Source organism: Scleropages formosus, chromosome 2 (genome assembly GCF_900964775.1).
Source record: "Scleropages formosus chromosome 2, fSclFor1.1, whole genome shotgun sequence".
Classification (NCBI taxonomy): domain Eukaryota; kingdom Metazoa; phylum Chordata; class Actinopteri; order Osteoglossiformes; family Osteoglossidae; genus Scleropages; species Scleropages formosus.
The window spans coordinates 12,531,883-12,557,912 of record NC_041807.1 but is presented as its reverse complement, the minus strand read 5'-3'; the positions used below and the strand labels follow the sequence as shown (position 1 = coordinate 12,557,912).

Below are 26,030 nucleotides of genomic sequence, written 5' to 3'. Positions count from 1 at the left end.
GCACAGCGATTAGGGTTGCTACCTTTAAATTCTATTCACAGGACAATACGGTCACAGCTAGACACACATGCCACATCTAAATAAAATAAGTAATTGTTCAGTTCAGGCATTTAAGATTTAGTACATTGCTTACTATAAAAATGCTGCTCTTGGACCAAAAAGCTCGGACAATGTTGTGTTAATAGATAAACAGATTTCACTGCAGTGTCAGATTAAAATGAATATTTCAATTCTTTCACTGAAAGGCCTGTGAAGAAATCGTCTTTGTCTCTGCATCACTGCTGGTGTGCATGAGGGTTTCTTTAACACTGGACTTCTGAATCTTAAGTTTGTGACTTCCTGGCCAGAGGGATACTCAGCAGTAACAAAGGTAGTCGATGATGCGCTGTGATATTTGGAGTTTAGGCATGATCTCCAAAGCCTTTGAACCCAACATCATCCTCAGAGAGATCCTGCTCAGCTGCTTAAGACTCATGGGCGTGTCTGCAAAACAGATGGTAAAAACTAATAGGATAACATGTCACATGCATGAAGATGCCACGTAACTTGTTCTTTTCAGAGCCTGAGAAAGTGAGGTATTAACCACTTTCAAATGTTTTTAGTGAATGACCTCAAGATGACATTTACTGAATATCCAGCTATTATAAGAAAATTGTATTGAGAACTGAGATAAACAGAATCAATACCTACTTTCATAAAACTCAAGACAGAGTGCAGCCTGGGAACCAGGCATTGTGTAGTCGATGGGTTTTTTCCCCAGGTTGTCCCTGGTGTAAACATTCCCTCCAAACTCCACCAGCATCTCAATCAGATCCACATTTTCCACTTTTGCTGCATGGTGGAGTGCTGTCTCATGGAATCTGGCAGCATTAACTCTGGCCCCTTGGGAAATAAAGCAGCACTACAGTAAATCACTTAATATCCACAATGTTAAGGCTCTTGTAGTTAGATGTACAACTGCACAGTGTGTGGGACATCCTTGAGCTATAGCTATAATCCATGCTACATCTTGATCTTTATGGTAAGCTAAAGTCTGCAAGTCAATGCGACACACATCCACTCCGGTACTGGGTTCCCACTTGTGGAAGAATAGCAAGGACTCTTGCAAGCACTAAAGTAAAATATTTTATTCATACAATAAAGATTCAGCCAAAGTGCTATACAGAATACTGCCAGCAATAGGAAGTCACTAAGTACTTTGGGAAACCCCCCCGAAGGGGATAGATATTTAAGTCCAGAGAGGCCCATGTCCACCTCATGGTCGGGGCTCAAGAACCAATCCTGTTTCAACCCAAACAAAAAACGCTTCAGTAAAATACGAGAACAAAAAGATACAGTATGAGCCCGAAGATACAGAGAGGAGTAACTTAGGGCTCGCTACGGAGTCAATCCCAGGTGCATCTTGGCATTGCTGTCCCCAGAGATAAGCTGGATGCAAGACTAATTATACAGAGCAAGTAAGGATTCTTAAAAGAAAATGTTTTGCTAAGCTGACCAGGGTTTCACCCAAGATGAACTTTCCAGAGCCTTTCACATCCTTCACACAACTTCCTCTACAACATCCTCTCCTCTCTTCCTCTCACCTGCGTTGAGCAACACCTTGGCACAGTCTATGTGGTCTTTGGCACATGCTGCATGCAGCGGGGTTCCAAAGTAGATGTCGAACGCCTCTAACCTGGCCCCGTTGTCAATCATGAGTTTCACACACTCTGAGTTACCTGGAAATGGACGTGGAGGAAAAACAGGTTACCTAGACATGTCATACGTGGAGAATGAGGGGCGTCAGGAAGGCTTGTACCCTGTATGCAGGCTTCATGTAGGGGGGAGGCCGTGAGGGCAGTGAGGGAGGGGTTCACTGTGGCTCCATGGTCTAGCAACAGCTTGGCACACTCTGGGCTGCCAGCAGCACAGGCATAGCACAGTGGTGTGCTGCCATGGATTGTCCTGATGTCCACCTGCAGGGTGGTGCGTGTTCATTAAAGCAATATTCAGAGTGAACTCTGGGTCATAGCCACCTCTCACCTATTTGCCAAAGTCTATTTGCGCAGTTTCTCTCACCTGTGCCCCTGCATCAAGCAGCAGCCGCACGCACTGAAGCTGGCCTTTTATGCACGCGTCATGCAGAGGAGTGATATTGTCCACAGTCACAATGTTGACAGATGCCCCGCCATCGATCAGTTGCTTCAGCTGCAGGGCTCGGCCCTGTGAGGCTGCCTCATGTAAGGCTGTCCGGTCTGCCCAAAACCCTGTAAGCAACAAGAAGCGACATACCCACCCGTTATCATTGAGACAAGGGTGACTGAAATGTGCTGGAGCACAGCTTTACGTAGCTTTCAGGTGAGGCAGGTGTATCCCATCTCCTCTGCACTATACCTGGAAGAAAATTATTTAGGCATCCCAGCTAATAATCCCTCAGCTGTAGTACGTGTTAAGAACTAAGGGCAAGTTTGAAGTTTTCTATTGTTTTCCAAACGTAACCTATTGCTTTATTCGTTTTTTGGACAGACTGCTCTCCACACGTGCTCTCCCAGGGTTTGGAAATTGTCAGCTGAAATTGTCAGAAACTGTGTACTTGTTTTGTTCAAAGAAATCTATTCGCCACAGAGCGAATACCAGGTATTACAAGTCATTAGCTGGCAGTAAAATGCACCATAACAAAACAGGAGCATGGGTCCAGTTTAATTAAACTTGCTTCCATCACATCTAAAGATAACGTCTGGTGTTTCTCAGTGTTCATGTTCAATAACAAGATGACAGACATTGTGTACGTTTATGAGATTAATTGCTCAGCAACTGGCATTAAACAGGAGTTCGTAGAGAGAATGTATTTTCTCAGTTACTTTAAATTAGTTAAAAGTTTGATCACAGCACTTCAGAGCTTCTTCGAGAGAAAGGGTGAGCAGAGATACTCTGTGGTCAGGATCCCAATCCATCAGTTTTAATGTAGCTCATTAGTAATGCAAAAAATCACACAGCATGTTTATTTTTGTAGCTATATCCAAGACTTTTACAGAACCTATTGAGTGAATATCTTTAGGCACAGATGCTCCTCAACTTACGATGGTTCGACTTACAATTTTTTGACTTTACGATGGTGACCTGGCAATAGACATTCAGTAGAAAGCATACTTTGAATTTTGATTTTTTCCTGGGCAAGCAATATGCGATGCGATACTCTCTTGTGATGCTGGACAGCAGCATCGATCCGCATCGCCAGTCTGTCATGCAGTCGCTATACAGATACCCCCCCTTTATTTACATTGTGTTTTGTGCATCCATAATGTCACAGAAACACCAATCTGTGTCTCCTGCTACTGATGGAAAGAAGAAGAAGAAGAAGAGGGCAATAACTCTTGAGGAGAAATTTAAGATAATTGCCCAGCATGAAGGCGGCAAGCCTGTAATGGCCATTGCACGTATGCTAGGCTATGATGCTCAGTAGGTTAGGTTTATTCAATGCATTTTTGACTTACGATATTTTGACTTATGATGGGTTTTGCAGAACGTAACCCCATCATAAGTCGAGGACCACCTGTAGCTCTGTTATTAATGCACTGTTGCAGGTAGATGATGGGGGGGTGTGGTGGCGCAGCAGGTTACCCTGTACCTGCTCTTTGGTGGGTCTGTGGTTCGAGTCCCGCTTGGGGTGCCCTGTGACAGACTGGCGTCCCGTCCTGGGTGCGTCCCCTCCCCCTCCAGCCTTGCGCCCCGTGTTGCCGGGTTAGGCTCTGGCTTGTCACGCCCCCACTTGGGACAAGCGGCTTCTGTCAGAGTGTGTACTTAGATAATGAAACAAACTGAAAATGGCCAAATGCAAACAACTGAAAGGCTTAATTTAATGGGAGACTGTGGAGATTACATTTATTTTAAATAACTGTGTGAAGTACAGGCCCCAGTTTACTGTTGTTTCAAGCTAGTAAAAAAGATAATGATTCCAGGTGGTACGCTGTCGACCACTGCATCCCTGGCTGGAGGAGCGTGTAAAATCTTAGAGAATTCATTATCCATAAGTTTTTACCCGAGTTTTTTTCTTCCAGAACATAACCCGTGAGAAAATCGAGGTACGTCTAAGTCTATGATCGTGTTATATTAATGTTATATTGAGACTACTGCCAAACAAAAAAAGACGAGTAGTGTGATAGTCACGTTCACACAGTTGATTAGTGCAAAACTCTTGAAAAGGTTGCTTGGAGCGGTTTGAATTACAATAATATGACATTAATGAGCTACACACGGCATGTTGACGACAGGAGTTTCAAGAACGGTCTTTGAACTTCAGTGGAAAACTTACGTCATCGCCTGCGGTACTTACCTATATCTCCGAAAAATGAAGGTCTCGCGGATGTGATCTCTACGGCCATATTATCTTCGTATATCTTCCGACCAATAATCGTAACAGTTACCGTACTTCCTTTACAAATGAAACACAGGCTGTATTTATAGCAACCGCTGCAAATTGTGTTTTGAAGGAGGACATTGAGGAGTACGAGAAATGTAGCTCTCTGGTGCCATATTCAGGCGTAGTTTTAAGTAAACGATACAAGATGTTTTTAACATGGGACGTGGGTGGGACATTATGGGAGTTGTAGTTCTCACTACGAAATGTAACTGCAAAGCCAAGTGAATATAAGTCCCTTCTTATTTAACTGCCTTTTCCTAGAAAAATCACCATCAAGAAAAAAAAAAAAAAGTCTCTTTTTTTTTTAAGTTAATCACAACATTAATTTAATCAATTTTAAACTAATCTCACATTTTAAACAATGAATAGAACCACATGCCATTTAATTGTGGATAATTACTCTTTACTCAGTCTAGTACATAAAACAAAACCAAGTGAATAAAAGAAAGCACACACACACACACACACACACACACATTTTCTGAACCGCTTGTCCCATACGGGGTCGCGGGGAACCAGAGCCTACCCGGCAACACAGGGCGCAAGGCCGGAGGGGGAGGGGACACACCCAGGACGGGACGCCAGTCCGCCACAAGGCACCCCAAGTGGGACTTGAACCCCAGACCCACTGGAGAGCAGGACCCGGTCCAACCCACCACGCCCCCCTAAAAGAAAGCATACATCTGCAAATTTTAATAGACATACCAAATAAATAAAAATCCGCAATCATTCACAAGCCGAAAGCAGCAGGATGTTTGCAAAGGCTTCTTAACCAGTCATTAATGATCCACTTCTATACATCAAACCAAAACTAACTAAACCAGTGAAAATTGTGATGAGGTAAATATTGTAATTCCCAGTCCTTGTTCTCCAGTTATTACTACATACTGTCTATAGATCTATGTATGAGATCACCAATTCAACCCATAAATGCTAAAGACTGAAAATCCCTTCAGAATTTCACTGATTGCTTGTACTTTTGTTGTCTTAGAACAGCCCACTTTAGCAAGGTCTCTTTGGGATAGTGAACAGACTTTGAATTTGTTCCAGCCTGAATCAGCATACCAAACATGGACATGTAATGTGAAGATTTCTCATTAAAATGGCATTGCTGGCTACTGCTGTCGTACCATTGAGTAAGTGCTTACCCTGAATTTCTATAGTAAAAATAACCATAGTTGTAAATAGGGCAAATACTCTTAGTTAGATAAAAGCATCACCTAAGAAACTAACTAGTGATGCAGTATGGTGAAAAAAGGTGAGAAATTAATTGATTTGGACAAATTAAACATCAAACAACCACAAAAATCAAAGTAATTAGTTTACATTTTTATTAACATACTTTTTACATCTTTTGCCTTGTATTCAGAGCTGTAGCTTTCTGATCAAGAACCAACACAGTAAAAATCATCATTGTTGACATAATCAATGAGAGTTCCTATTAAACTAATCCCTCATTATGAATTTTGGGGTACTTTGGGAATTAAAACAGTTGAGACAATGGACAAATCATGAAAAATAAACAGAGGAAAGCAAAGTCCTCAGCAGGTAGCATAGGAGACAAAGAACTACAATGGCAACCTAAACCCTCTCAGCAAGGTCTGTGTATGGAAGTGCCAGTCAGTGGAGAGCGTACCTTGATGACCACTCTTGTGGTTTGCCAGTGCCTCCTTCCACACCTGTCTGAGAGGTGCAAACATGGGGAGAAATGTCAAAATTCCTTACACCCTGGGCTGGACTCAAACCCATGCCCACCAAGGGGGACAGGAGCTGTAACAACCCAGCTTTCCCCAAAGCATATTCTCCTTTGCAAGGCAGTTCTATTTACATTTATTTATTTAGCAGAGGATGGACTGGCGTCCCGTTCTGGGTGTCCCCCCTCCCCCTCCAGCCTTGCGCCCTGAGTTGGCGGGATAGGCTCCTATGGGACAAGCGGTTCAGACAATGTGTGTGTGTCTATTTAACAGAGACGCTTTTCTCCAAAACAACTTCCAATGAACTCTATGTAGTGTTATCAGCCCATACATCTTATTCACCAAGGTGACTTACACGGCTAGATACACTACTTGCAATAGGTCACTCATCCATAAACACATTCTCTTTGTCACACACACACTATGGGTGAACCTCAACAGCAGGTCTTTGGACAGTGGGAGGAAACCAGAGCACCCGGAGGAAACCCAGGCAGACACGGGGAGAACATGCAAACTCCACACAGACTGAATGGGTATCGAACCCATGTCCTCTCACACCACCCAGGCACTGAGACAACAGCGCTACTTGCTGTGCCACCCAATTAACTATATCTACTACTACTACTTATAAATGTGATAAGTTATCACTAAGTAATTTCAGTTAGCATTGACAACATGTAAAATACTAACCACTTGGGTGGAAAAAAAAAGATATTCCTGGTTACTAAAAAGCAAAGAAGATTTATTCTAATCTCTCTGACTCACTAGGTCTTGAACGCTATCCAATGTCAACTGGGTAGCTGAGCACAAGTAGGTCAGGAGCTGCCGGTAATTGGATCAGAAACCTCCACCAGGAACCCAGTTTACAATCTTAAGAGTTTCTGACTAGCCAGTAGGGGGCACTCCAAATGCTGCAGAGTCAGAGATGGCGTGATGTGATACAAGCATTTGGAAAGACGGGCTGTGCAGTTATCAGCAACGGTGGGCTGGGGAGCGAAGCTGGTCATCATCACTAAATTGGCCTCTACAGGTGAACGGCTCCTCGTTTCCTTGTGCTTCCACGATATTTACACAGTCAATCTTACTGGTTTATAGTTCTGACAAATAGTCAGATCAGTAGTAAGAGAGGTACTTAATTATCCGGTTGGGCAAGTGAAGCTTGGACACAACCTCCAAAGCCCTCACACCCAACGCCATCCTCAGAGAGACTCTGCTCAGCTGCTGTAGACTTAGAGGTGTTCCTATAAAAAAAAAAAAAAAAGACAGGATATTTCATAAATCTTTCATGTGCCTGCATCTGCTCAGTGCGCAGTTATTATATAATAGGATAAAAAGAACCTACTTTCATAAAACTCCAGACAGAGTGCAGCAGAGGAACCGGGCCTGGTGTAGTCAATGGGCTTCTTTCCCAGGTTGTCCCTGGCGTAAACATTCCCTCCAAACTCCACCAGCATCTCAATCAGATCGATGTTCTTCACTTTGGCTGCATGGTGCAGTGCTGTCTCATGGAGTTTGGCAGCGTTGACATTGGCACCTTGGGAAATATATATATTTTTTTTTAAACATTTAAATCCCATAGCGCAGCAGATCCTATTAGCGCATATGACAGAGGGAGATGTAGCACACCTTTTCACCTCACCTGCATTGAGCAACACCTTTGCACAGTCCACTTGCTGCCTAGCGCAGGCTACGTGTAGCGGGGTCCCAAAGTGGCAGTCATGTGCCTCCATACGGGCTCCCCTGGCAATCATGAGCCGCACGCATTCCGGATTCCCTGCAGGCAAACACACACACACAATATCCTATAGACTGTCTATACTCTCTGCACACAAACACACACATATGGCCTGGCTTTCTGCAGGCACAGACAGAGTAGATCCTTTATAGACACACCACATCCACACACAGCTTTTTAATATGTGTCAAAAGAAAGAGGACCCCTCCTACCCCCCATGCAGGCCTCATGCAAGGGTGAGAAGGTGAAAAGAGTAGGATTGACAGCTGCCCCATGTTCCAACAGCAACTTCACACACTCCAGACTGCCTGCAGCACAGGCATCACACAGAGGTGTGCTGCCATCAATGTTCCGCGCGTCCACCTGGCCCCGGGCAACACAGCAATACAACATCAGTAAAAATTCAAAACTTGCAAAAATTTATGTGCTGTAGAGCATTATGGACAGATGAGTTTTACCAGTGTTACTCTGGTCATTCTGGATTACCACCACAACAGTTTAGGAGCATGCCTTTAGTTTTGCTATGGACTACAGTGTAATCATTACCAGTGTGTGCCAACACCGAGAAAAAGCTTCCTGCAACAGTCCCCCGTCACAGCAGCTATCTCATCTGCATGCCAAGAATCTGAACCCCCCAACCTGAGGCTATCCCTTTCTTACCTGCGCACCAGCATCCAGCAGCAGCCTCACACACTGTGTCTGCCCCTGTATACAGGCCTCGTGCAGTGGGGTGATGGAGTCCACGGCCACGATGTTAACGGACGCGCCGCTCTCGATGAGCTGCTGCAGCTGCAGGGTGTGACCCTGGAAGGCGGCCTCATGCACGGCTGAGCGGTCCGTCCAGAACCCCAGGCCATGGGCTGAGGCCAAACAACAAGCTCAGCATGGGAAACTCTGACAGTTTGTGTTTTTTACATCCCATTACAGCTGACAGCACTCTTGTCACTCATTAACAAGAAAATGTAGCTCATAATCTAATCTTATTAGCACAAATACTGCCCATCCAAAGAGCTTCCATTTTAAAATATTAACTAGCGTTTAGCTGACGCTGTTGTCCAAGGCGACATGTAATGGTATACAGACAACACTCCCTATGATTATTCACCCAGCAGAGCAACGTAACACACTCATCCACCCCTACACACACTATGGGCAGTTTGGAATCTCCAGTTCACCGGAACCACTTTGCACGGCAGGAGGCAAGACACCCAGACACAGGGAGAACGCACAGACTCCGCACAGACTCCACACAGACTGAGGTGCCTTCAAACCCACATGCACAAGCACAACTTGGGGCTGCGAGATGCCAGCGGTACCCGTTACACCACAGTGCTACCCATAACAGCCACCCAAAATAACTGTAGAATTTTATTTCTATATAAACACCTAAATGGTATTTCAGCAGCATCATTTCTGTGCAAGGACAATATGTTTTTTGGCTTTATATTCTACAACCACACCTGATAATCGCTGATAAATGCTTGGAGGTGTATATCATTTTGGGGAAAAGCATCTGCTAAATGAACACATGTACATGTCAATTATAACAGATAATTCATAATGTACAGATAACAGTGGAAGGTCTTTTAGATGAGTTTGTCCTTTATTTAAGGAGTGTACGTAAGTATGCACCCTGGTACTGATTATCCTGTGAAGAAGTCGTGGCTCAGACAGGATGCCTTGCACCCTGTGCTGCCGGGATTGGCTCCAGACCACTGGGACCCTGACTCGGATGGTCAATGATTTCGAGGCAGTGACTGAGTGATGATGCTGGTGCTACTTGTATGTTGTAGCACATGAGACGTTATGAGCATTTCTGTTTGTTACCTGTAATAATTGTGACTGTGCTGCTGCTACAAACAGGTCCTAGCCTAATTAAATCGGTTGTTTAAACTTTACTCTAAGACACAGTCAGTGTAAATATTGAAAACGACGCGTTGTAACAAAACTCACACAGAAGCACTGACAAACAAGCACACGACAGTGACCCATGTGGGAATGAGACACACAGGCATCACGCGGCCAGAGACACGGAGAGAGCGGACACGCAACAACTGAATGAGTCTGACACGATCATCATGACAACGATGCACTGACAGACACGGGGCTCACCGATGTCTCCGTAAAGCGAGGGTCTGGCGCGAGTAATCTCCATTTCACACGAAACAATCACGTTTCAGTAACCTCGCTGGGCAAAACCGACATTTGCCAAAGAAGAAACCGCATGATCATAACCGAAAGCGCCGAAATGCGTACGCACCATGCTGTGTTGCATGGCGATCACGTGACAATTGGCGTTGTAATGACGAAGGTCACTGGTATTGCGGGAATTGTGGGAAATGTAGTTCGAAGCGCTACGGGTTGGACAGCGAGCCCAATGAGAGACCGCCACGATTCTACACGGAAATACGGTAATCCGATGCTCTTCCTCCAGAAATAATACAGAATAAAAGTTACTCTTATGAAGGTTTATATTTCGTCACAAATACTTTGTCTTCGTTTTTACTGTCGATCATTTTGCACATCTTTCATGTTTCTACGTATGATTCCCTTGCTTTCACTGAGTAAATTTGATATATTCGGGCACATTCTTAAATAAATTCTTTCCATGTGTGTGGAATAACTTGGAGACGAGAAGGCTGCCTCCAGAATCATGTAATTTTTTCCACTTAGTTTATAACCGTACGACTGAAAAATTGCGTCCTTTCATTGTCGCTGTGAGACAGACTCATGATTTTATATTTATTTCTTTGCCAGTTTTCCTCTTCTTTTTCCCCTTTCATCACAATTAATTAAAATCTAACATAAGTGTCGCTGCCTTCTCGGTTGTCTATTAGTAAATGAGTAAAAATAAATGCGTTAAAGGTTTTAATGGATAAATATATATTTTATTACACTTATCCGTATATCTTGAAGGTGACGGACTGGTCCTCGGTTCGAATCTTACTGTTACAATACCCTTGATCAAGGTAATTTATCCAGAATGGATGCAGTACCTACTGTAAATGCGTAAAATATGTAACATTGATTGGAAGCTGTGTCCATATTATCATTCAGAGTTCATTATAATCAAATGTTAATTAATTGTTCAACAAGCTTACCCGAACTTTTCTAAATTAAAGGTGCTTTTATTTTGAAATTGTAATGTCAGTAATCACTGGAACAAAATGTACTTGTTATCCTTAAAAACATCGTTTCACCATTTTCTCTGAACCGTCATATGCTGAATTCTCGAACGTCTCCGGTTCCAGTTCTTTGCAGCACTCCCAAAACATGTAATATTTCTGGAAATACATAACATATCAGTGCCTCAGTATGCTGACAGACTTGTCAAGCGCAAGAATGACAAATCACGCTTGTCCGCAGAGTGGATTCACCACGAATTTAACAATGTAAAAACACTTGACTTGATATTTAAAAGATAGTTTCACCTGAAATTTACATGTCTAGAGCAGTTACTAATACTGCCTATTGCACAATAAGTTGTCCCCTTGGGCAGGGCAACCAGGTTATCCTGTCAGAGTAGTTACCTGAGCAACAAGGTGAGTACAACTTGAGAAAATGGCCACGTGTTGGAGTAACAACGCTTACTACCTTTCCTAAAAAAGAATCAGCAAATGAAGGTCTCAGTATATGTACATGTGTATGCCTCTAATATTAATACAGTATATATAGGCTATATATATGTACACACACTATCATGTATAAGAGAGTGAATCAAAATGCTATTATTTTCTATAATGATAGGTGGGAAACAATGGAGCCCGTGGGTAGTCCTGGGGAGAGGGTGAACATAAATTACTCCCACCTATTTATGTTTATGATGTCGGTGTTTGTAGGCCATACTGTTTATTTTTTATCATGCAGTGTGACTTTAGAGAAAAAGGCGTTCAGAATATACATTCTGGTAAACCAAGTGAAAAATAAAGTGATTACTAACGACAAGATTTCCCGTGTCACTTCTTTCTTGAGCAATGAATTTAGAAGGACACGGCAAAATGGGTGATACAGACGCGTTGTTATGGAATAAAGACTTTGCTATATGTTGCAGCGTTTATTTTAAACACCCAGAAAACGGGACAGTTATTTGTTGTTTCCCTGAGATTCCGTGGCGCGTTCGGGCGCCAGCGCAGACGCTCGCGCTCGCAGTGTGACTGTATGCGCGTGTACGCGCGGTCGCGAGCTCAGTCAGTGAGTCCCACAAGATGGATCCGGTGGACTTTCTGTTTCTGTTTGTCTCGTCGGCGAAGCGTGGCTGTGCGATGGTCGCGATTAACCTGCTCTCGGAACACAGCCCTCTGTGAATGAAGAGACTCCAAGTAGAGGGAGAACTGAGCGGTGTGAACACGACCCTCCAAGTGTTGCTGCGTTCGTGACCGTACGGCTCTTCCTGGTTGCAAAACCGTGTTTTCCAGAATTGGACTGGCAGCGGTGAAGGGGTTTCCAGCAGTGGGAAAGAAGCGTTTCACGCGCAGTTGCGCCGTTCGGAACCGTTATTGTTCGCGATCCGGTTTAATGGTCCTTCACACGGTGGAATTCGCTCGTTTTTTGAAAAGTGGCGGAAATGCAGTTTGAATGCAAGGACCCAGAAATCGACCAAGATCGTTCAAGAGGAAGGGGGGACGACTGAGTAAAGGAAAAGAGTTGAAAGTATGGAAAATGGGAAGAGTGCGACGGAAGCAGGTGACGATGGATGAGGAGGAGGCCGAATGTGAGCCGTGTCAGTTCGGTTTTACACCAACCACGTCTACGGTGGTGTTACCAGCTAGCTAGCCTGCTAAGACACATTATGATAGCCTCTACCGACTCTCTCCTCTCCAGAGGCGAAATTTCATCAAGTTTGTTCTCCATATACAACCATTTTTTTTGTTTGTGTGTATTCGGGGTATTCAGCCTTAAGTTAAAGATGACAAGATTTGAAAAAAAATAGTCAAATGTTAGCACTGTAGTTTGAAGGAATAAATATAAAATGCTATAAATGGGGGTTTTTTTTTTAATGGAAATGAAGGTTGGGTAGAGTTGCTACGTTTAAAAAAAAAAAAAAAAAAATGCTGGTTGGTAGATTCCAGCACTGGGGCTGAGGTAACAATGGTGTTACTCTGTGGTGAACAGCTCCACTGGGCACCTGAGGTGTGCTAACTGTATTTTAATGACCTTTCCTCAAGAACATATGTTGTTCTGGAAAAGCGAGGGAATTTTGTTACTCATTCCTAATCTGATGCCACCTTTGTGACTCAGGTTAGTGTTGCTGATTGTGATTCTCTTGGAGTTGGAGGACTTGAAAAATCTGTAACCACATGTTGGATCCATCATTGTTATAATAATAATAATCATCACACTCACTTAATGACTATTTCATTAAAAAAGACTTTGCAGTTTGCACCTAGCTATTTTTCAGATCCCCAGTTTTCCAATGAGGGATCCCATTCCTTAACGTTCCTTCGTTCTATCAGCTCCTGTCTGCTTTCCACTGCTGTACCTTTCCTGTATGTATGCTGCTGTACCTTTCCACATAGATTGACTCTTCCAAACAGTCCAGAATGGACAGTGGAATATTCCACTGAGGTCTGACCTTGTGCTTGTTCTAAACTATTCCTGATGTTTGCAGTTGAACACTATGGTCTTGAAACAAGTTAAGTATTGTTACCTAATACATTGTTGTGTCCCAGAGAGCTGGGTGTTATTCTACAGATATGTATCAGTTTTTTCTTCCCAGTTAACATCTTAACTGAATGCCTAGTTAAACGACATATTACATTTTAAGACTTGCAATGGAGACTTGTATAAATATTTTTAAATGAAGGAGCTGTGTGAATATAAGCATTCCCTATTGTAAAATGGTAGTGGTCTAATTTAAAGGTACTCAAACAGTGAATGGTTTCTTGTAGCTGGTGCTGTAGAATGAGGAAGTAGTCGATATTCTAGAACACCATGAGGTCCAGCAACTTGTCTAGAGCCACTTGTGTTTTTTGCAGTGTGTATCTGTACTCCAACTTAAAAGTAAAACCAGCTATTTGGGTAGCTTTGGTCCTGTTGTTTTTCTACTTTTACTTGGAAGTTGCTGGCTGATGTGGGCAAGTAGCTCCAGGTGCCGCAAGCTATTGTGGTTACTACATTGTGACCCAATGTTATGGATGAGAAGAGAGCAGGGTAGTTTGAATGTTTTATTGAAGTTGGTGGAAGGTGGCTTGCACTGGGGTGGGCAGCTTTTTGGTAGTACATGTGGAAGTGGGGTGTTGGTGTTATTAGTGATGGTTTCTATTTGTGGAGCTGGTGCGTTTGGTGTGAGTGGAGGGCGTCTGATGTGTGGAGAGGGGTGAGTCTAGGATGCCACTGTTTAGCCTTCCTAAGATGTCGTGGGCCTACCTCAATGAAACACCAACTACTGGAGGTGGCTGCTTGATAACCTCAATGAAATTCCCATGTTGCCACCGTGTGACTCTGTGCTGGTTCAGGAGGAGAGTAAGCAGCTTTATCCTTAGTCATGGAATGGTATGATGGAATTTTCAGATGTTTTCTCTGGGGCTTTATGTGCAAGGTGGCAAGGTAGGTTGAACTGGGCTTTGTGTACAGCAATTGATACAGTATATGCAAATGGGTTGTACCATCCTGTTCAAGTTTCAAGTTTGTCATGGGTACAAGTACCATGTACAAGTATCATTAAATTCTTCTTGAATGCTTCTCCAGACTATGAACAAAAACAATAGAAATACTGCACAAAACAATGACAATGAGTAATGCTAATAAACAATAAATAGGGGTAACAATAATAACAATAAATAACAGTAGCCAGCCAGAGAGCTCAGAACATGAGAATGATTAGAGTGACAATATGCTTGGATGGAGCAGTCCAACTCCGGTTACAAAAGGTGGCACATTGCTGAGTGTTGTATACTCTTACAGCAGTGGGGTAAAAGTTGTTCCTGTACTTAGCAGCATGGGTTCGAATAGACCTGAGCCGCTTTCCAGATGGCAGAAAAGAGAAAAGTGCCCGTGCGGAGTGACTGTGATCTTTCATGATGTGCATTGTCATTCTGAGGCAGTGTGTGGTGTAGGTGTCCTGGACTTCTGGTAGCTGTGTGCCGATTTCCTGAGCTGTTTTGATCACCCTCTGTAGGGCCGCCTTGTCCTGTATGGAGCAGCTGTCACACCAGGATATAATACACCTTGTGGGGATGGACTCCACAGCACACCTGTAGAAAGTAGTGAGGACTGTAGTGGAAATCCTGACTTTCTTCAGACACCTGAGGAAGTGGAGACGTTGATGGACCTTTTTGATGGTGGTTGCTGTGTGCTCAGTCCGGGTGAGTTTGGCAGAGAGGGTGACCCTTAGGAATTTGAAGCTGTTGACCCTCTCTACAATGTTCCCTTCTATGTAGATGGGTGTATGAGTCGTGTCCTGTTTCCTGAAGTCAATCACCAGCTCCTTAGTCTTACTGACATTGAGAGATATGTTGTTGTCCTGGCACCACTCTGCCAGGAGCCTCACCTCCTCTCTGGTGATCAGACCCACAGTGGTGGTATTGTCAGCAAACTTTATGATGGTGTTCGAGCTGTGACTGGCCACACAGTCATGTGTGAATAAGGAATACAGCATCGTGCTCAGGACGCTTCCCTGTGGAGTGCCAGTGTTAAGGGTCAGTGGGGAGGAGGTATGTTGAATGAATTTTTAGAGCTTATGGCTATTTCATTTGAGGCCAAGTGTACTAAAAGGACAAACAGGGAAAAGAGCATAAAGTTGTAGAGATTGGTGAATGTCACATCTCTACATTATTTTCAGGCTCCCCTGCACACAGGTTGGCAGGAAAAGGCAGATTAGGTCCTGAATACAAGTTCTTGGTTTCCCTCTGAGCCTCCAAAATTGGCTGTTGATCAGTACATTTGTTTTGTGTGTGAAATGTAATGTTTAACACATACACATCCCTGATCCCTTTCTGCTTGTTTTTCAGGTCTGTTGGAACCTGTGCCACTGGTTACCACAGTCTTTCATGAGAACATTCTGTCCCCCCTGAGGTGCTCCTATATGTACCCTGACTCTGAGCAGTGTTTCACGTACAGCTCTGCATGCCTTGTTAAAAACCCCACTTTGCAGGATAAGGTGAGCTCATCACAATTCCCATGTCTCCATACGTAACAGAGCCCTGGGCTTGAGAGGCTCAGCTATGACTGGCTGATCGCAATACATGGAAAAACATGATATTGTTTAGCATGATGCTGTTTAGCTGTCACTGCCATGAATCCTCTGTAACCTTTAACAGTACTCTAAACAGCTACACTGGATCAGTAATTGAACTGTTCTCCGTTCTACACATGTATATAATCCAACATTTTCCTGCAGTGTGAAGCAAATTCAGTCAAAGTGTAAATCATCCCTATGGTTTTCCCCACAGTATTCAGCCTTCTGTACACAGAAAAAGAAAGAGGGTTACACTGAGAGAGAGCTGGAGGAGTCCTTTGGATTCTTGATGTTTGATGAGGAAATCAAGGTAAAGACATGCAGTGAATTTGAGTATTCACTAATTACCAGTTCTGTAGTTTTGTTATATACGTAATAAACATGTAAAAATCAACCAGTAATTGACGTTTACATTTCTTTTAAACATAACTTGAGACTACCAGTTATTCTTTCAAAGACAGAAATGATGCAAATAAATGCTTGGAATGTCCAGTAAACACTGTCCTAAGTATTCTTTAGTGTATTAGACTGCTGTTTAACCCACATAATGTTAAAAACACCCACCTTTGTTTCCTTTGTTAAAAGGCAAAGCAGCTCTGTGAAAGTGGCATAGAGGTTGACCAGAGTGCATTGTCTACGCTGGGTGACCCTTCAAAGGGTATGTTCACGCGTTTCTTGTCCAGTATTTGGTATAAGGCACTGTCTCTTTTTTTGCGATGAGTGCCTGGTTCCTCTTGTGATGTTTGTAGTTACTGCAAACCTCCTCTGTGTGTTACTTCATGCCTCATTAAGATTTTGCCATGCAAACTGAGGTGATTTCATTAATAATGACCCCGTAGCCATCGGTGCACCCAGGTGGTCTTTGTGCATTAGTCGCTTTATGTTTTGAAACTGAAAGCATTTCAGAAACCAGTTTCTGTTTCACACTACCAAAATGGAAAAACTGTTTCCATTGCCTCCCAGTGCAGAGACTTAAGAGATTTGCTTTATCTGAACATTCTCTGAGACCACATTTACTGTTAATAAATTTAATGACTGATGGCCCTCATTGCTCCTGACGTGTATCGTGAACACAGCACCGGGTTTCCCTTTCCCAAACATCTCCCCGCCCCTGCAACCAATCCTACTTTACTACTCGCAATTAAAATAGCAATTAAACTTAGGAATCAAGCAAACAGCATAACTAGAAAAGAGAAGAAGAAGGACCTTACCAGACAGCAGGCATTGCTCGAAGCTTTGCTTATACTGTGGCTCACACTCTGCTTAAAATGAAAGTGAAAGAGTGGAGTGCAGCTGTTCATATGTGGAGTGGGGGGAGGAGCACCAGCCTCAGTAGGGCTTTCAGCTTTTGGCAGCAATTTAAGAGGGGGCAGAGTCATGGATCTCAGCCAAAGAAAAGGGACAAATTAAAAAAACTCAGTCCAGCCAAGAGCAAGTGTGTATGAGAGCAGTTAAAAGGACATATGGTTCTGTACAACTACAGGTCTGATCAGCTTTTTAATACAGCTGTACCTCATGTGTTTCAAGTTATTTGTTTCTTATTGTAGGAGTTACAATGTATTGCCATCTGTGGTGTAAAGTTGTCCCCACATCTATTCATATGAAACAATACTGTCATTCCTACCAGAATTTAAACATCAGTCACTAGTGAACTTTGAATGTAAATGTTGGAAAATAAGATGGCTTGTGAACGCTTAAGCAAACTTGTATACCTTTTCTTTCATTATATTAATATTTGTCATTACAGTAGCCTTTTTTTTTAAATTTTTTTTTAAGTAGACCCATCCTTTACCTAACAGGGTTACTTTGTTCTATGAAATCATCCAACTAGGCAAATTTCTGTTGTGAGGAGGTTGAATTAGTATTTTCCCCCCATTAGAAACAATGCTAGTTATTGACCAAAACATTTAATTAAATTGAAGGCTTTGTCATTGTACTACTATGTAATACAACAAAGTTATTGTGGCATTCCCTGAGTTCTTTAGACAACAATATAAAACACAAACACTTATGTATAAAAATAGAAAATTAAACAATTTAAACAAAATAATACAGTAGACCAGTAAGGCAATAGGACAAACAATAAAAGATTTACAAATAAGACAAAAGTGTGTGTGTGTGTGTGTGTGTGTGTGTGTGTGTGTGTAGTTGAATGTATTAAGTGTGTATTTGGGGGGGAGGTAAAAATCAGGCAGTGTTGAGCTGTTTCACAGCTCTGGGGAAGAAGCTGTTTTCCATCCGTGTGTGTGTGTGTGTGTGTGTGTGTGTGTGTGTGTGTGTGTGTGTGTGAGAGAGAGAGAGAATTGTCCTGTATCGCCTGCCAGAGGGGAGCAGTTTAAAGAAGTGGTGTGCAGGGTGAGTGGAGTCCCTGATAATTTTGGAGGTTCTGCTCTGACATCTGGACAGATAAATGTCTTTGACTGCCGGTAGCTGTGCGCCGATGTTTTAAGCCATCCTGATGACCTGTTGCAGACCCCTCTGATCTTCTCTTGTGCAGTTGGCATAGCATGCTGTAATGCAGTATGTCAGTATACTCTCCACTGTACATTGACAGAAATTCACAATAAGATCCTGGGGCAGTTTCGCTCTCCTTAGTCTTCTCAAGAAATAGAGGCATTGTTGTGCCTTTCCAATGACAGTAGAAGTGTTCATGGCCCAAGAGAAGTCTTCTGTAATGTTCACCCCAGATATGTCAGGCTGTTATTTGGGAGTAAAATGGACCAAAACCGCATATGAATGTGGGACTACCTTCATTCATGCAAGAACGGGTCTATATCCTAAACCCTTCATCACTATTTTAACCCTTTTTTGTCTACGTTTGAAGCAGAGGTAAGAAAAATGAATTTCCTTTTCATTGCTTTATATGCTATATTTGTTTTTCCTTTAACTGTAAATTATGAATACAGAAGTAACAATTTATTACAGCTACTGATTTTTGTTCTTGGTGCCCCCCCACTGCTGCTGCTGATGGCATCAGAAACCCCCATAGAGCACACATTATGGGTCTGTAGAGTAATGGCGAGCTATTCATGAAAATTTCATTCATGTGGGTTCTAGTGTATTTAAGATTTAAAAATGTTTACACTAGATTTAAAATGTAAACAAACTTGCTATTTAATTAAAAATACTTAGATGATGTTGTGGTTGTCCTGGTAATGTATTTTGTACATGTAAGTTTTGCCCAATTCCACGCACAACACTTGGGACTGGTTTGCTGCTGCATGAAACATCAGTCAAAAACCTTTTTCCAAAAAAGCTTGCCAAGTTTGGCCACCTCCTTTATCAGCCTATTGTTGTGGACTGTGTGGGTTTTGTGGGGATTGTACTGCTCTGCATGTTTACACAGACAGTCCTCTACCCAAGTACTTTTCAACTATGAAAAATGAGCAATTTGGAAGGTGGAAGAAAAGGCCACTTTTGAGCTTAAGAACAACCAATAACCTGTATAACAGGCTGGTCAAATGTAAAGAAGGCATTGTCCCTTATCTGCCTCTTCCCTTCTTGAAATTGTTTGATATGCTGCAGATTAGGTTGTGGTATCTCAGTAGGTCTAAGGTTACCTTTTCAGTTTGTAAGAACTTCAATATTCTGCAAAAAGGGGATGAGGAATGTTTCTGTACCCAATACTTCTGAAGTGTACATACCTCTGAATTTTTTTTGTCTCTTCTTGTCATAGGTGTTTATATCTCAAAGTACTCTGACTGCCTGGATCTTAACCCCTGGTACCATGGGAAGACTGGTTTCATTGTTCTCTTCAGACTGACCAAGGTGGCATGGGGAAGGGAGTGTGAAAGGCTTTCTCACAGAGATATTATGACTGGCCATGTTATTTCCTTTTATGCTTTACTCAGTTAAGTTAAGGTTGGGGGAGAAGCTTTTATTTGGGTCAGTGGGTTTTGAGGGGGCATACTCACTCTAAGGCAGGGTTTGGAAATTTGCTATGATGTTCTTAAGCTCCTAAATTCACTGCTGCTGAAACTGCTGCGTTGTGAAAAAGCTGGGAAAGTGCAGGGCTAAGCTACCTTAAGGTTCCGCGACTGGAGGGTGTGACCAGCCAGTATTGTTGTGTTGGTGTACGTGTACGCATGTGCTTGCTTGTGGATTTCCAAATACATGCACATAGCATTAGTAGGTGTTGAACACATCTTGTATTTGTGACAGGGCAGGGTCAAAGAGGTCACCGAGAACTACACTCAAAACTTCACACAGCCGTCTGTAGGATTTGACTGCCACATATCAGAACAGATTGATACGGTCTCTGCAACAACTAGCTCTTTCCTGGCTTATGAACGTACACAGGTGAGCCTCTCTGCTTTCCTTTGTGCTTTGCAGGACCTACTAGTTTGATTAACTCCTTCCTAGGATTGAACCTGTACTACTGTTTCACTAAAACATGTCTGAGCTTGCTGTCTTGCTGTACTATGGGTGTGATCTGTATGTGTTACAGAATGATGTATATGAGCTGTGTTTGTATTTCAGTACTATGTGTATGAGCTGTGTTCTGGAGGTGAGGCAGTAACACGTCCAAGACAGGTCTGCCCGTTTGCTGTCATCAGGTTCTCATATGGCAAAACCATGCCATCTGCAACAAACTTAATGGAGCAGAGGTAGTCCAACTTCCCTGTACATGGTAGCTTATTCTAATAGACATGTTTCCTTCATTTAATTGCTTTCAATACCTTGTAATTGAATGTCTGTTGATTACATTAGTTTGACCTCATTCAAGACACATTTCATACTTCATTGACAAACTGTGTTTTTAATTATAAAACAAACATAAAGGACAACTTGTAACAGAATTTGCTTTTCCTCCCCATCCTATGTCAGGTACAGCCCTAAAACAGGAGGTAGGTATTGAAATATTTTTCTTCTTTAAGATTCTGTGGTCTTTGTCATATGACGTGCTTATAAATATGATTGATTTATGTCAGTTTGTATTTGTTCATTGCTTGTATTAATGGATTTTATATTGCATGATTGTAGTGTTCCAGTACATCCTGTGGCAGGGTCAACTACAGATCCATTCCGTGACCATCCCTGTTGCACTGCGGTCGAGGTGTGATGCGTTGCTACCTGCGCAGCTGTAAGTGTGGGACTGTCTTGACTTATACTCATTTCCAATTACAAGTGTAATGTTGTAATTGTTGCATTTTTTTGCCTGATTTTAGACCGACCACACTGGAAATGAGCAATTCCATCAGTGTATCAGACCTGAAGCAGTGGTTACTACAGTCCAACTTTGAAACCTGCTTTACCAGTGAAGGTGTGTCCGTACTCTGGTAATATGTTACAATATCCCAACACTGTTTATGCAGTTGGCATAAATCTTCCTTGATTTTAGGTAAGTGCTTATGTGTAGTATGTACAGGCTTCCATAGCTATTATTTTGAACATCAGTATTAAGCAGAAGAAAACAAAATTTTCTAGTCACCGGAGTCATTGCGATGTGAAACAAAGACTGATTAAACTCTGTCATCCTCCAGTCCTGAGGGGGAATGGCTGCAATTTCTACACCATAATTCCATTGGCAGACCAAGACAAGCACACTTTACTTTCTCTGGAGCTGAAGGACAAAGACCTGGTGAGATTGTCCAGTTCTTTGATTTGCCTCATACTTCTTATATTTTGCACACAGTGATAGGGACAGTGACACTGTGAAAGCAATAGCAGCAGTTATACTGTAATGGCAGTGTTGTGATAGTGGTTCTTTGAGCCTCACTTCTGTCTTTGTAAAAACCTTGCCTTACATCACTGCAAGGCCAGCCACTCTGCAGGAAGAGATAAATGCAGGGGGCAGGGCCATGTACACAGTATGTGCACTTTCATGGGGGGTACAGGGATGTCTTGTTCTATCAGTGTTGCTTGTGAAAATACTGGTTTAAGAGGCAAGGAGGTAGAGGTAGGGGCAGGGTGAAGATGTGGGAGAAAGGGGATATGGGTAGGGTGAAGTTGTGGGGGAGGGAGGCAGAGGTATGATGAAAGTATTAGTGGAGGCGAACCTACTGGCTACCAGTCTGACTGGGTTATGCATGTCCTTGAGGATTGCTAATTTGAATATTTTAAGCTGTTTCATGAATAATCAGTTTTTGATTCTTTGTTAGGGTTAAAAATAAGATTAAATACCAGCACTAATACATGTATTAATAAATGAACAGAACATTTTGTGTGCTACACGTTAATATTTTAAGACACGAAGGTACAAAATACTAATTAAATCTATGGTTAGGCAATCTATGCCCCCCCCCCCCCCCCCCCCGTTTGTTAGAAAGGAGTGATACCATCTAATTGTAAATGAGTATATAATTTGAATAGATTCTCTTGAATAACATGTCCAGTAGTATGTCACTTAAGGCAGTCTACTCTTGGTTATGAGTGAATGTCCTAACTGGTGACCATTGCTAACATTTTCATATATATATTTTTAGAGGTGATGGTTTAGTATGGTTTGGTATTACTTTTAACAACAATATTTATCTTCCCCCAAGGCACTTGTCTTGCAGTTGAAAGACTCTGGCTTCCTGGTGCTTTTACACTCATCTACTTTCTTCACATATGAAGGTATCCTGTTACATCTAAACTGAGATGATATTTGTGTTTTTATTTTTTCCAGTTAAACTACAGTTTCATCTCCAGGTGGAACATTATTTTCAAACATTTTTGTAAACTGTTATGGTTACTTTATCCAGTGAAAGTTGTGTATTAATGAGTTCTGCAGTGGTTGAGATGTTCAGTTAGGAAGACTTGTGTAGCATATCTGGTGTGTCTGTGTATGTGTGTGTTTCCAGATACCTTATCCAGCCAGGAGGATTCCTTGCAAGCCCTGTTTCTGTTCCCAGACTCAAGACTTGTGCAGAAAGGTATAAAAATGAATGACAAAGTTTCTACGCCAATGCCACTGGCTGATATTTTACTGATTAACTGATTATGACTGAATCTTACTGTCACTGGTACATGAACAAGGTTTTTTTTTTTTTTTTGAAAAAAGAATTAGAACTCCATCTTCCTTTATATAACATGCAATTCTGAAAGTAATGTATGGACACCAAACATCAATAAAGTAGTGGAATCATGTCATTTTGCTTGTAAACTAACCTTTCAGAAGAAGGTTGTTTTGGAACTGTAAGAATTTCAAATAAACACTTTAATTTTGCAGATGATTAAATCAAAATTTGGTTAGTAATAGCAGAACAACAGTGGCTGTCAAACAAAAGTCTATGGTCTTATTTTTATATCACTTATCTACAAAATTTACCTTAGATTTATCTAGATGACCTGCAACTGAAACTTTAATTAAAAGGAAATCAGAGGACTTTTTAATGGAAAATTGCAAATCACAAAATCATAAGTCTACTGTGACATGTATAATTTGTGGATAACTTTAAATTGGGAAAGCATAGTTGAATAATTAGTTAGCATTCACCAATATGTATCACTTAAATTTTCTTCTTAAATTCTTGATTATTTCTGCAGATACTAAGAGTCGATGGTCCAAATCTCTCCTTTCACCAGAGATAATAAAGGCCTTACCAGGATTCAGCTATGCTGTAACAAAAGCTGAGAAATGTCCTCTCAACCAGCAGGAGTCAATCAGCTGTGTGGTGGAACAGCATTTGCAGAGCTATGCTACTCTATTCCAGCCAGGAATGCATTACAGTCCCTCCAGGGAGATAAGTGTCTTCCCAGACCAGTATGATGTTCCTGATGTCATTGGATACCTCTACAGTGCCCCCAAGTGGACAGAGACAAGCCACCTGCAAATGCTTTCATACTTCAAGCAACCTGGCAACTACACTTTGCCTGTGACAAGAGTAACAGAACTACTGGAAGCTGGGCGGGATGAAAGCATCAATGATCAGGGGAATGATATCTACTATTGCCTGTCCTCCCCAGAAAATGCTGGAGTCACTTCATCGGATTTCTGTGCCAATGGTGGCTCAGAAGGGGGATTCAGGAAGATTCCAGACCAGGCTGATGTGGTTGAGGGAAGTGCCACAAATGAAAGAGGGGAATTTTGGATGAATGAACAGCTGCAGGAGGGGATGGTGGCTGAGGTGGAGAGTATTGCTGGGGTGTCCCAATCAGCTGCTCCAGTGGACCTTATGAAATGTGGGGGGTTAGGAATAGCAAGCTTTGACCATACTAAGAAGATGCCGGAGTCTGTAACCTTCACTGCAATAGGAGAAGCCACACCCGTACAAACTAGGGATGAACAGGAGGACATAACTGGACAAGAGGGATATTCCACAGAGGCCTCTGTTACCAATGTGTCATCAACTGAGATGCCAGATCTGAGGTTTGTGCAGCACAGTTTTACTGCACAGGAAATCAACTCTCTTCCTCACACGAAGCCAGGGGTCAATGCCTCATTCAAAAAGACATCCAGAAGGGGCAGAAGGAAAAGAAAGAGGGGTCGGACCGCTAACAGTTATCCTCAAGAGAACTGTGTTGAGGCCCTCACACAGCCACATCTGCCGAAGAGAAGGCTTTACCAGTATGGCCTGAAGACTATTATAACGGACTGTGGCAAGATTTTTGTTCCTCATGGTTCTGAAATCCCTCCTGGGGATATAAAGTTCATGGCAGAGATGGGGAGAGCTGTGGCTGTAGAAAGTAATTTAGCACAACTGCCTGCAGAAAGTTCAGGAATCTCTCTCATTCCTGCAAGGAATGCACATGCCCAAGATTTAGCCACAGGCACGACAGACAAACGGCCCTTGCTTACAGAGGTGGTCGATGAACAGAATCTTCCCATACAGACAGATGAACAAGACACAGTCATGGAGACAACAGATGCACAGGTTTCATCAACGGGGATAGTTGATGAACAGACTCAATACCTAGAGACAGTAGATGGACAAGTTATACCTTTGAATATAACAGACAGGGAAGCTATGCCTTTGAATAGAGAAGAGGGCCTTTACCTCAAGGCTAACAAGGTTCTGATGAGTACAGTTAGCTCTTCTGATGCAGAATCTAATCAGAACAAAGGAGTCCAACAACAAGTAGTGCCTTCAACAAACTGCACAGAGAAAAAACTGTTGGGAATGACCCCCACATTAGAAAGGACAAATGGTCAGAAAGGGAAAAGGAAGAAACCCTTATGTCCTATTAGTCAAGTGTCTTCCCTGTTAGAAGAGCTAAGAGACTTGCCTGGCTTAAGCACAACAGAACTACGGACCAAGAGGAGCAAGAGCCATAAGACTGCAAATGAGGTGGAGAATGTTATCGTCAACTGTGAAAACACAATAGCAAATATTTTAAAGTCTGATCCAAAACTAAGAAACTGTTTGAGTTTTGATGCTGAAATAGAGCAGGTATCAAAAACTGAGGGAAACCCCAAGACAAGGGCAAGGTCAAGAAAGAGTATACCAAGGAAACTGGACTTGGCAAATGCTTCTGCTCTTTCTGATGGAACACAAGAGATTTCAAAGAACTTGGCTACACCAACTGGGCCAACTGAGACAGAGAAATTGGTTAAACCGTTAAAAAAACGTCTGAGGCACAAAATAACGGAGCACATGAAAGAAAACGGTATGTTTTTTTTTGAAAACAGAAATACTGTTAAAACATCAGTCTGAAATATCAGCATATACATTTTACAAGCACGATAATGTATTCGTTTTTTGATGTCAGCATTGAGGTGCACTGCTACTTTTCACAATCCTTTGTGTCCGTTGTCATCTTCTAGTTGCTTTTCTGTCTGATGCTTAAACTCTTATCTTCGCTTGCTCAAATGTATTAAACTGTTTTCTTCTGCTCTGTCCTTCTTTTTGCCATACCTTAAACTCTTCATTTAGTAGGGTTTATGTGGTCATTGTGATGGACCCTATGGAATATAAGTTGCAAAAACTAAAAGAGGAAGACAGGTGTGTCTAAAAAATTTGTGTATGGAGTGAGACATTTGTGTATCTGGCTTGAATTTATTGAAGTTGTACCTTTATTGCATAGGGTGTAACAATATGACATAAACCCTACTGAATGATGAGCAATGGATCATTAAGTACAAAACCCTGATGAGGACATTGG

At 42.3% G+C, this 26,030-nt stretch overlaps 3 protein-coding genes across 7 annotated transcripts in view; 1 reads left to right on the top strand and 2 right to left on the bottom strand.

Annotated features, from left to right (window-relative positions):
* Positions 1-340: 340 nt before the first annotated feature.
* asb13a.1 (ankyrin repeat and SOCS box containing 13a, tandem duplicate 1) lies at positions 341-4,661 on the bottom strand. Its single transcript, XM_018747592.2, has 6 exons — positions 4,313-4,661; positions 2,059-2,246; positions 1,799-1,955; positions 1,584-1,718; positions 691-882; positions 341-483 (listed from the first exon to the last, which is right to left on the bottom strand). The coding sequence occupies exons 1-6, from the start codon at positions 4,359-4,361 to the stop codon at positions 356-358; spliced, it is 849 nt and encodes a 282-aa protein (XP_018603108.1). The 5' UTR covers positions 4,362-4,661; the 3' UTR covers positions 341-355.
* A 2,000-nt stretch (positions 4,662-6,661) lies between these two features.
* LOC108931531 (ankyrin repeat and SOCS box protein 13-like) lies at positions 6,662-10,133 on the bottom strand. The gene is made up of 6 exons (XM_018747320.1): positions 9,941-10,133; positions 8,489-8,688; positions 8,041-8,191; positions 7,733-7,867; positions 7,436-7,627; positions 6,662-7,334 (listed from the first exon to the last, which is right to left on the bottom strand). Exons 1-6 carry the CDS (start codon positions 9,981-9,983, stop codon positions 7,207-7,209), a joined length of 849 nt encoding a protein of 282 aa, XP_018602836.1. The 5' UTR covers positions 9,984-10,133; the 3' UTR covers positions 6,662-7,206.
* A 55-nt stretch (positions 10,134-10,188) lies between these two features.
* The window catches only part of tasor2 (transcription activation suppressor family member 2), a 28,213-nt gene continuing 12,371 nt past the window's right edge, over positions 10,189-26,030 (top strand). For 2 of the 5 annotated variants that reach the window (XM_018747319.1, XM_018747316.1), the window contains exons 1-14: positions 10,191-10,239; positions 15,778-15,926; positions 16,219-16,314; positions 16,590-16,662; positions 19,681-19,772; positions 20,166-20,303; positions 20,484-20,611; positions 20,832-20,851; positions 20,988-21,087; positions 21,173-21,267; positions 21,488-21,585; positions 22,490-22,562; positions 22,790-22,861; positions 23,475-25,535. In XM_018747319.1, the coding sequence (XP_018602835.1) occupies positions 10,206-10,239; positions 15,778-15,926; positions 16,219-16,314; positions 16,590-16,662; positions 19,681-19,772; positions 20,166-20,303; positions 20,484-20,611; positions 20,832-20,851; positions 20,988-21,087; positions 21,173-21,267; positions 21,488-21,585; positions 22,490-22,562; positions 22,790-22,861; positions 23,475-25,535 (3,229 nt within the window). In that variant the 5' untranslated portion in view covers positions 10,191-10,205. Of the gene's footprint in view, positions 10,240-11,347; positions 11,371-11,994; positions 12,512-15,777; positions 15,927-16,218; positions 16,315-16,589; positions 16,663-19,680; positions 19,773-20,165; positions 20,304-20,483; positions 20,612-20,831; positions 20,852-20,987; positions 21,088-21,172; positions 21,268-21,487; positions 21,586-22,489; positions 22,563-22,789; positions 22,862-23,474; positions 25,536-26,030 lie in introns of those variants that run through there. The other 3 variants (XM_029249907.1, XM_018747318.1, XM_018747317.2) reach the window with 3 other exon arrangements.

What these genes read in the sequence shown, in the direction of transcription:
- asb13a.1 (XM_018747592.2), bottom strand. Translation starts at nt 4,361, where the DNA reads ATGGCCGTAGAGATCACATCCGCGAGACCTTCATTTTTCGGAGATATA. An exon ending in TTCATTTTTCGGAGATATAG is followed by an intron (nt 2,247 to 4,312) that starts GTAAGTACCGCA and finishes TGTTGCTTACAG; the next exon opens with GGTTTTGGGCAGACCGGACA. An exon ending in CTGTCTTGAGTTTTATGAAA is followed by an intron (nt 484 to 690) that starts GTAGGTATTGAT and finishes TCTGTTTTGCAG; the next exon opens with ACACGCCCATGAGTCTTAAG.
- LOC108931531 (XM_018747320.1), bottom strand. Translation starts at nt 9,983, where the DNA reads ATGGAGATTACTCGCGCCAGACCCTCGCTTTACGGAGACATCG. An exon ending in TGCTGGATGCTGGTGCGCAG is followed by an intron (nt 8,192 to 8,488) that starts GTAAGAAAGGGA and finishes GCCCGGGGCCAG; the next exon opens with GTGGACGCGCGGAACATTGA. An exon ending in GCATGAGGCCTGCATGGGGG is followed by an intron (nt 7,868 to 8,040) that starts GTAGGAGGGGTC and finishes GTTTGCCTGCAG; the next exon opens with GGAATCCGGAATGCGTGCGG.